General features: G+C 38.9%; 1 protein-coding gene across 1 annotated transcript; it reads left to right on the forward strand.

Annotated features, from left to right (window-relative positions):
* Positions 1-201: 201 nt before the first annotated feature.
* LOC308435764 (programmed cell death protein 5-like) lies at positions 202-561 on the forward strand (the record flags this gene model as incomplete). The annotated part of the gene is made up of 1 exon (XM_080936513.1): positions 202-561. The coding sequence occupies one exon, from the start codon at positions 202-204 to the stop codon at positions 559-561; it is 360 nt and encodes a 119-aa protein (XP_080792639.1).
* Between the last annotated feature and the right edge of the window lie 10586 nt (positions 562-11147).

The raw sequence follows: 11147 nt of genomic DNA on the forward strand, positions 1-11147 counted from the left end.
TGCTGAGGTGGGAGAGAGAGTTTGGGAGAGGGAGCACCTTCATGGAGGCAATGGTAGGTGGCGGGAGATGGTACTGGCAAAAAGAGGATAACACCAGAAATGTAAATACAGAGAATATCCAATTAGAGAGAGAGACAAAGAGACAGAGACAGAGAGACAAAGACAGAGAGAGACGGATAAAGATCGATATCGAGCCATGTCATGGCGGAGGAAGAAGTCCAGGCCCCGAGGAAGCAGAGGCTGGCTGAGCTACAGGCCAAGCAAGGAGATCCTGGTGATGCAGCCCAACAGGAAGCAAAACAAAGGGAAGCAGAAATGAGAAACGGTATCTTAGCCCAAGTTCTGGGCCAGTCAGCCTGGGCCAAGTTAAGTAACGTCGCACTTGTGAAGCCTGAAAAAACTAAGGCAGTGGAGAACTACCTTATTCAGATGGCACGGTATGGACAATCAAGTGGGAAGGTGTCAGAACAAGGTTTAATAGAAACACTTGAGAAAGTCAGCCAACAGCCAGATAAAACAACAGTGAAATTCAACAGAAGCAAAGCAGTGGTACTCGGATGAAGAGGACGAGTACCAAGGACGTGCGCACACAGACTACGGAGCGGTGTCTAGGACAGCTACCACCTTGTAAATGGTTTCTTTGTTCCCTGTTTATATATGCCTTTTGAAAAAATAAACTTGTACCTCAAACTCAAACACTTCGGGTATTTCAGAATCACAGGCACCTTAAAAGAAGAGCTGCCTTTTGAATGAGTTTACCCCTTCTTACCAAGAGCTTTTAAATGGCGGCAATGCAAGTTTATTCTCTGCAGATGGGACATTAACATGAGGAGAAATAGAAGCTATGCCAGCACGCTTCAGTGGCCGGAGACGGCAAGGGAATGAAACCCCTGACAACAGCATCAGCTTTAAGATCTGAGCACATCCAGCATTCTTAAGGCAGGACGTCTCCTCTTCCTGCGGGCAGCCTTTCAGAGCTCCATCTTTTAATTTACTATTTAGACCTGTTGGGTTTATATTATCGAACAAATACCCCTCGGATCCAAAACAACTAGAGCACGTCTACAAAATAACTAGGCCGTCCCTGTGCTAACTGTTAAACAGTGTGACCATGATGTGCTCACAAGAGGAGCAGGGAAGGGTGACAGCTAAGTGAGCGCAGGACACCAGGTCTTTTCCCAGCACCCATGTTGGGAAGCTCACAACCGTCTATACATCCAGCTCCTGGGGATCAGACACCAACTGGTCTCGGAAACCTATGTGCACATACAAGATAAAAAAAATAAATCCTATATATATATATGTATATATATATGCAAAAGAAAGGTAGATATCTACAACAAAAATGCCAGAAAATAAACAAACACAAGGAAGGAACATACTAACATATTACAGAATAAAATGTGGGCCAAGGAAAAATGCACAAAAATTTTTAAATCTTTAGAATTGAATAAAAGTGAAAACACAAGATTACCACAGGTTATGGAACACAAGGAATGGGGTCCTGAAAAAATATATAGCTCTAAGTGCCTACACTAAATACATAGGGCAGTGGGGATTTTACAATATACACTTCAGGCCTTAGAGAAACAATAAACACCATTCAAAACAAGGACACCCCAAAAAGCAGATTACCAAAGTCAGGGCTGTCATTTACATAATGAAGATGAAAGCCGGCAACACTACAAAGAACCACTGAGGCAAAAGTCAGTTCTCTGAGACTGCCAACAAGCTTGGCAGATCTTTAGACAATTTAGCCAAATAAAAACGGGAAAGTCACAAATTAATTCAATTAGCAATGAACAGTAAAGCGTTACAACAAACACTGAGGAAAAGATTCAAAAGGACATGTTTTGAAGATATAGACTCCACTAAGCTGGAAAAATCTTTTTAAAAATGGATGAATTTCCTGATACACATGGTTTACCAAATTAAATCGAAAGAAAATAAAGAATTTAAATAAATGAATTGCACACTATGAGAGATGTTTACTTTTAAAACTTGACAAGAAGCCCTTATTGATGAAGACATCACATACTCATGTCATTGAACAAAGAGAAACCTAGGTGTCACTTTCTGGGAAGCTGCATCCCACTGGCTAGGTTTAATGATTCTAGACAGTGCTGTGAAAACTACCAGAGGGAAAAATCAATCATCAACCTCACCCAACTGTGAACCTTAACAGTCATAACAATGGCTGGCTTGACAAGATATGTCCACAGTCAGAGAATTGACACAAATGGTAAACAACTGCTTCCTCATTAGATCTAAGGCTCATTCCATGGGATGGGACCTGTACCTGGCACTATCAAAACAGTCAAGAACCTATGACTAGATATGCCATAGACCCTGAAGGAAACCAAAGCACTGTCATTTTACCAAATAAACACAGTGTTAATGACATCTAATGACTTATTGCAATTCCCACTCATATGACAGCTATTAACCTCATCACATAGCATTCTCCTTGCAGTGGTTACCAATTAAGATACAAACTCTCAACTGACCAACATACAGAGAATAAAAAGCTGTAAGATGTCCAGCCCTAAGTCAGACAAATTACATCTCTTGCCCCAAGGCTGAGATTTTTTAGCAGAGGATATATAAAGATGGAATAACTTGTTGGTGGATAACATTAAGAAAAGTATTCTCCAGACATAACGCAGTTGCACATCTGAGCTCCAACCATTTATGGAAGCATGTGTAAAAGCTCCAGCCAGACAAACATCCAATCATAGGGTGAGGAAAGGTTGGTATGAAATCGCAGCACAAGCTGATGAGCTATCGTCATTTGGTAGCTTTTGAGAGAAAGAATCCATTTAATAATCAGACTCTTGATACAGAGACCACATATCTAGGCATGTCTTAGTACCAAGAGTACTTAGGAAACACAAACTAGACTCAATAATGAAATAAAAAGAAATTAGCAAGTTGGCTGAGAGGAAATAGGCGAGAAGAGGGCAAATATCTTAAATCTCTTGTGGTGGTTTAAATAAGAGTACCCCCCTTAGATTCCTGTGTTTGAATTCTTGGCCCATAGTCAGTGGCACCATTCTGAGGTATGGCCTTGTTAGTGTGGGTATGACCTTGTTTGAAAAAGTGTGTCACTGTGAAGGCAGGACTGGATGTTATAGATGCTCGAGTTATACTCAGTGTGACTAGTCTTTTCCTATTGCTTGTGGATTGTTTTGTAGAATTCTCTGCTCCTTCCTCAGCACCAAGTCGGCCTGGATGCTGCCATGCTCTCAACATGATGATGATGGACGAACCCTCTGAAACTGTAAGCCAGCCCCAACTAAATGTTTGCTTTTATAAGAATTGTCTTGGTCTTGGTGTTTCTTTACAGCAGCACGTTCCTAAGACAAACATATTGTACTAAATTCTCAAATAATAAAATCTTGTTGAAAGGAAGCAAGGGATGAAAAGATGGCGGGGATCAAATGATTAGCTAAGAATTTTCATTTTATTCTTTGATAATTCCTGTTTGGAAAAACACATGTACAAAAGTAAGTTTCTCCAAATTCTAATACATAAGGACCGTGATGTTCATGTCCCCTCAAAGTGGGGACATTATTCTTTTGATCATATCTTGGCATGGGGAAATACTTTGAACCTCAACTTTTAAATGATGTGACATTACAGCTGTGTCCACTTTAAGGAAGAGATACCTGACACACCAGGCTCCTCTGTGTTTAATCTCATACCTTTGACTCGTGGTTTACCCCTGTCCAGAAAGTCAGAATCATTATCTCCCTGTCTCTTGCTCCAGCTTGCAGATGTGCAGCAGCAGCTGGATTTTACTTCTTCCCAGTTCCCCCAAGTCTTTGGAAAAAGCAGTGGAACTACAGCAACCTCCATCATAAATATAGTTAATGGTGTCATTTTTCTTACTAGTTTCCACTACTTACAATCTTTTGTATTCAGTAATTAAATATTGTAATAAGCTCCTGATCAATATTTTATACTTTCTTAGCAGAGCATAGTTTAAGATACATATGCAATAACTTGCCTGCCTGGTAACTTCCAGGTTGTCTGGACTTAATACAGGTATGTTTGAATATCACTGCTTCATCAAGGTACCGACTTACAGAGTGTTTCTAGATGATTTTTTATCCATAAAGTAATGTTCCCTTTTTTTGTATTAGAACATAATATTTTCTCATAAAAATTTAAAACTTCAAGCACCTATAATATGGTAAAAATCTTCAACATCTACTTAAAGCTGCCTCGTGCTTATTATTAACATGTGTTACAGATATTTTGGATCCACTCATAAACATCATTTTTAAACAGTGATGACCTTTTCAATAAAGTCTTGGTTTTATGGATACAAATGAGCACGGTATATTGAGCATCCTCTGGCAACTTAAAGTGACTTATTTGAAATGAAGATTTGCTTGTGAGGAATTCGTATGTTTCAGAGATGTTGAATGACTTAGCACAGCCTCTAACCCTGCAGCTGTTTCAGGCCAGAAAGAGAACAGCTTCAATAACTGCTTATTCTGAGTTCTTTATTTTTAGCTCACAAATACACTCCCCTTCCTTTTATTTGAGACCATTATCTAATGTTCTGAAAAATAGCAAGAACGTATGCTTGTATATTTAGGAAGGGAACTATTTTCTATTTTATGCATCTTTTGTTAAAAGGCATAAAACTTTCTGGGTTAGAGTTGAGTTGAGAGGGTTGACTTGTTGAGATGTACCCAATGAACACATATTCTTTTTTTTCCCATAGGTTTACTGTTCATTCAATGTTAAATGTTACAGAGTTCTTACACTGTCAGAACCATGCCTGACAACCCAAAGAAAGAAATGGTGCAATTGCCAGCCTCATCCACCCAGACAGCATATTAAAACTTGACTCAGATGCATTTTGATAATTTCACAATCTTAAAATATTTTTTTAGCAAGACTTGGAATTTCCATCTCCTGTGGGTCTTCAGCATTCCAGTACAGTATGCCATTAAACAAACCTCATCATGTCTCTGTTCATTTCTTAAATTATAACCCCAACCAGAACTTATGTGTATATGTCTGGGGAGCTGGGGTAAAGCATACTTTAAGGGAAGTTTGTGGCTCAAGGTGTGAGATTACTTGTTAAGGTTTCTGGTGCCCAAACTAAGCCTTCAGTTTAACTAAGAATCTGAAGCTTCTAATCACCCGACCTCCTCCAGGCTGGCTCAGATCATGCCCAGAAGTGGCATGCAGTCTGGTCAGAAGACACTGGCCCACGCCTCCTGCTTCCCACACTGCTGCACTAAACCATTAAACTCAAGACATGCTCTCAAGCTGGGAAACCTTCCCCCATTACCTCTTTCACTCCTGTGAGTAGTGAGCAAGTCTGAACTGTTTGGCAAAGGGATTCATTTACAGAGAAACCCAGGCGCTGCCATTGTATCACATAGTCATATGCTAATGTAGAGTGTGTGCACTGAACCATTTGTAGAGACAAGAAAGTAGGCAACTGAGGAATATTGAGTGGCTGAGAAGCATCTAAGGAAGTACTTGACATCCTTAGTCACCAGGAAAATGCAAATCAAAACAACCCTGAGATTCCACCTCACACCAGTCAGAATGGCTAAGATCAAAAATTCAGATGACAGCAGATGCTGGCGAGGATGCGGAGAAAGAGGAACACTTCTCCACTGTTGGTGGGGTTGCAAACTGGTACAACGCCTCTGGAAATCAGTCTGGCAGTTCCTCAGAAGATTGCACATAGTCCTACCTGAAGACCCAGTTATTCCACTTCTGGGCATATACCCCAGAGAAGCTCCAACATACAACAAAGACACATGCACCATAATGTTCATAGCCCTATTTATAATAGCCAGAAGCTGGAAAGAACCCAGATGTCCTTCAGTAGATGAATGGATACAAAAATTGTGGTATATCTACACAATGGAGTACTACTCAGCTATCAGAAACAATGACTTTATGAAATTCCTAAGAAAATGGATACATCTAGAGAATATCATCCTGAGTGAGGTAACACATTCACAAAAGAACAGACATAATATGCAGTCACTGATAATTGGATACTAGCCCCAGGAAGCTCTGAACATCCCAGAAATAACTCACAGACCATATGAAGTTCAAGAAAAACAAAGGCCAAAAAAAAAAAAAAAAAAAAAAAAAAAAAAAAAAGAAAAAAAAGAAAAGAAAAAAAGAAAGAAAGAAAGAAAGAAAAAAGAAAGTCCTTCTTAGGAAAAGAAATAAATGTATAGCACCCTCTCAGAGTATGGCACACCTGGACCTTAAATCATTAATAATTCAAGAGCTAAGATAATAGCCTTGTGGCAATGTTTAGTTTTCACAGATCATTATGCTTAATCTATACTCAACAAGAAATCTGTTTCCTTGTTACATTCTGTCCTACATGTACTTCATGCTTATGGTAACTAGTGGGATTTCAATGCATGCTATCACCTCTAAAAGAATTAAGTACTGACAAAAATATTCATATAATGTTATGCCAAAATACCTTGAAAATTTGTATACGTATCCCTCTTTTTTAAAAAATAAAGTGGTAAGAAGAAAAATTTAAAAATTTAAAAAATAAAAAAATAAGCTGAATATCCCTAAAGATATTATACAATTTAAAGCAAATGACAAGGATGAAAAAAGAAAAAAGAAAAGAAAAAAAAAAGTAGGCAAATGGCAGACTTACTTCATTAGGTGGAAAGAACTGTAGCAGTAACCTCTTAAGAGCCAAGTACTACTAGATAGTTAAATTGTAATTACTCACAAGAGTGCTACATTACCGGCTATTCCCCTGCCTCTCCAAGTGAATACCACAAGCATACTCCCAAGGTGAATGATGAGAGCTGGCTAACAATGAATGGATTTACAGAACAGCCCATAACCTTTGGAGAACACACAAGGATTTATCAGACACCACGCAAGATTCTTGACTTAGTCTTTTGTTCCTATTAGAACTATTAAAAGCCAGGTCAGTGAAACCCACCCCTTCTGAGCAGACGCCACACTCTATCCACAGCAGTTCAGTTTAGACCTGATTAGGAGGTTTGAGCAGCATCTGCAGTGGAGTAGATCCACTGTCCTTTATATGAATCAAAGGCCATCTGCTTCCACCTAAGGATTGGCAAATTCATAGGGCATTTCACAAGTCCAGTGCTTCTATATTTCAACCACACAGTATGCCCTCAAAGAACTTACTCCAAGTCAAAGCAAGGCCTTAATGTGGGACCAAACAAGCACTATCTGAATGAAGAAGCATTTAAAGAAACAAGACTACCCCCTCCCATTCCTTATTTGGTGGACCCGAGTTCGGTTGAATTAAATCTATAGTTACCCCGTACAACTAAAAACTTAAACTATAAATGATAGGCCCCACACAGATGATCCAAACACATTTCTGACAGCGGCTTATGAACAAATATTCTTGAGCTAACCAGTTTTCATTTATTTGCTCCATATTTAGAGACTCTGAAGATTAGGGAAAACTGACGTGTGGGAACACACTGATTGTTTTTCCCCAGAATAAGAAATGCCCACTCTTTTGTTTAGATTTTTCCTAGCAGGATAAGATGCAGTCAGGTAAACCTGAATGCAGCATTGCCAAGACTTTTCACACAAATGGTGACATAGACAGTTTCTTGATCTAGAGCTAAGATGGAAGACGCACTGGATTAGAGTAGAAATGTAAGACATGGCTTTGTAATTGCCTTTCTGTCTACGGTGGTTGTGCTTTGAAAACTTGTCTGAGCTGACTTTACAGAAATGTGACAGGTAAAATTGTCAGGCAACTTTGAAGAAAATGTCTGGTTAAATAAGACACTTTTACATCTTTTAAAATAAGATGTTCACAGTTACACATTATTGCTTCTCCTACACAACCTGGTAAACTATTAACTACCATAGGAGACAGTTCTCACATTGAAGCTTTGGGATTCTTTAGCTAAGAAAACTGATTTGAATGCCATGTCTAGCTCACAGCTTTATTCCCAACAGAGAAATTTTCAAAATTGTTAAATAAATACAAGAAATTAAAAGTTTAGCTATTTAGCTACTTTAAAACTATTTATATAATAGTACAAAAATCCATACAAATAACATAGGAAACAGTTTTCTAACTATAGTCCATCAAATGATAAAAATGTTAAGTACTCAATAAACTAGCAAAGATTTGTCTTTGAATACTAATTATTCAAGGTAGGTTTTGATGAAATTAGGACTCTGTCATTGGTATATTTTACTTTCTAACCATGACAGGGAAGACCTTCAAGCTGAGGGTGGACTTAGGTGTTTGATGGGTGTCCAGATTACATGAAGGTGTTCATTAAGATCTTTGAGACAAATGAGGCAGATAGAAGTGTACAAGGACTTATTAAAGTGAATAGTGTCCTGACTCCTACCCCCTAAAGCCTGAAGTGATTCATTTCTAAGATGCTGAGTTTGCTACTATGGATTTAACAGTTTAAGTTATTAAAATACAAACTTCATGTTACAAATAAAATTATTTCAACTGAATAACATTTTAAGTGCAACTTAACGTATTCAGCAGCAAGAAAAGGACTGGAGACACTACATGCCAGCTGGTAGTCCAGGGTGACAAGGCAAAAATGAGCACATGTAAGTGAGCCATAGAGCTGGGGCTAGTCCCCTGAGCCAAAAGTTTGGCTCTGGCTCTTCACTGGGGACTCCTACAACCAATCTCCTGGGGACTCCTGCAACCAATCTCCTGGGGACTCCTGCAACCAATCTCCTGGCCCTTCCCATGACTCACAGTAATTCTGATTTCCTCTGCATCCTTGTTCAACATAGTCCAGATTCCTGAGTCATTCAAAGGACCTCACAGCATGCAATAGTCACACTCAGAACTTGGACCTGTTGTCATGTACCAGCCTACCCTTGGACAAGATTACATATTGTATGAGGCTGTGGATAAGACTGACATATTCATACCTTCCCACCAGGGTTTAATCCTGTGTCAATATATTTCATGCCCTTCCCAAGACATTTTAGTGACTTGTTGTCTCTTTTCTTTTTCTATTCTCTCATACATTGCATATGACCACAGTTTCTCCTCCCTCCACTCCTGCCAGGTTCCCTCCACTGCCCCACTTCTCCCCCAGATTCACTCCTCCTCTGTTTCTCTTCAGAAAAAAACAGGTCTCCCAGGGATGGTTATCAAACATGGTTTATGCTTAACAAGTTACAATTAAACTAGACACATCCCCTCATATCAAGGCTGGATGAGAAAACAAGTAGGAGAGAAAAGGTCCCAAGAGTAGACTAAAGAACCAGAGACACGCCTCCCACTATTAGGAGTTTCCACAGGAATACCAAGCTACCCAACCACAGCATATATGCAAATGACCTAGTGCAGACCCAACCAGGCCCAGAGATTGTCACTTAGGCCTCTGTGAGCACCCCTAAGTCCTGCTTAGTTGATTCTATGGGCTATGTTCTTGTGATATCCTTGACCTCTTTGGCTCCTACAATCTTTGTTCTCTCTTGTTTCCCCTCTACTGCAGGTTTCCTTACCTCTGCTTAGTGTTTTGTGAGAGTCTTCAAATTGCTCCCTTTAGTTGTTACATAAAGCCTCTTTGATGAAGACTGGGCTAGGTATCAATCTATGAGTAGAGCAGAATATCATTAAGAATTATTTCATTGATTTTTTTTCTTTTGCCAGTCATGTTTGGTTCTATCCTAGGTCTCTAAGATTATCCAGACTCCTGTTTCTGGCCATATAGTGTGTTAGATGTGAACCTCAATTTGGTATAGTCATTGATTGGTCACTCCCACAAGAAATAAAGCACTGTTATCCCAGCACATGCTGAAGGCAAGAAAAGATTGTAGGTCAAAAGTTTTGTGGCTAGGTTGGTATCCCAGGAATTCCTGACTGATTTGCAAAGGGAGCTGCTTCAGGCCTCAAATCCCCCATTACTAAGAGTCTTCATTCTGGTTTCTCTCCTAGATTCCAGGGAGTTCCCACTGCACTAGGTCTCCACATTGCTCTTCAAATACCCAAATTTCAGAAATCTCTCTCAGTACCCTCAACATATCAGAGAACCATTTTATTGGTGTAGCCAACCCAAAATACTGTCATTCTTCTCTCTCTCACTCTCTCTCTCTCTCTCTCTCTCTCTCTCTCTCTCTCTCTCTCTCTCTCTGCCCTCTTTCATCTACTTACTGTCCTATCTTCTTTTTTCTGTATATCCTTCTGTCTTACTACCCATCTATCTTTTTTTTTTCCTTGCTATACATTCTTGGTTACTTATTACAGTGATGTGCTGAGTAATCCAACCTTATTTCATTGATAAAGATACTCTCTGAGATAAGTTATTAAGAGTCACTTGGGACATTTTTCTATATTTGGGAGATTTTTAAATAACCTTCACAAAGGTGGCAAAAGTGAAGCTAATATGAATGGCATAGCACCACAAAAATAGATGCCAAAATCATGGTTTTCTTTGCATTCACTACACCACACCATTTTTTTCAGTCCACAATATGCAATAAGACCAATTGTAAGCTTTAGAGATCTACTATCTACTGAACATAAGACTGGGCTTCTTATGTTCCACTACAGGATAAGGTTATGAACATTTTGCCTGGGCATATCTTGGTCTGACTTGGGCATATCTAGCTCATCCTTTACTGTTACAACTCCAAACTGCACCAAATACTGCCATCTCTCCAATGGCAGCAATATTCCTGCTGTGCTTTTTAGGATCACTGATTTAAGTGGTCTGTCTGGCTGCCTAGAAGCATCTGCTTCCTTGCGTTATAAATGATTCCTGGTATCCTTTAAATGGAAGAGAGATAAGAGTAATTTCTATGGGGTTATGTTTTATTTATCTATATTTCCCAAACTGAAAGCAATGACATATGTGGTAATTTGTTTACTGACATTCTATGTTCTATTTTCTTTTTCTGACTAATATATGAAGAAATGCACTTCAGAGACCCTATGAAATTAGTTTGATATGTATGAGGAAATGAAGCATTTATCACTAGGGCTAAGGCTATTCAAAAATGTAAAAACAGAATTAAATATTAGAAAAATAGAACATAAAATACAATATACTGTGTTACATACTGTGTTTTGCCCAAAATCAGTTTAATTAAAAGATGTTATTGAATTAAATTATGTAACAATTTACTTCATGGTAAAGGGCTAG

The sequence above is a fragment of the Micromys minutus genome (assembly GCF_963924665.1).
Source record: "Micromys minutus genome assembly, chromosome: 23".
NCBI classification, from domain to species: domain Eukaryota; kingdom Metazoa; phylum Chordata; class Mammalia; order Rodentia; family Muridae; genus Micromys; species Micromys minutus.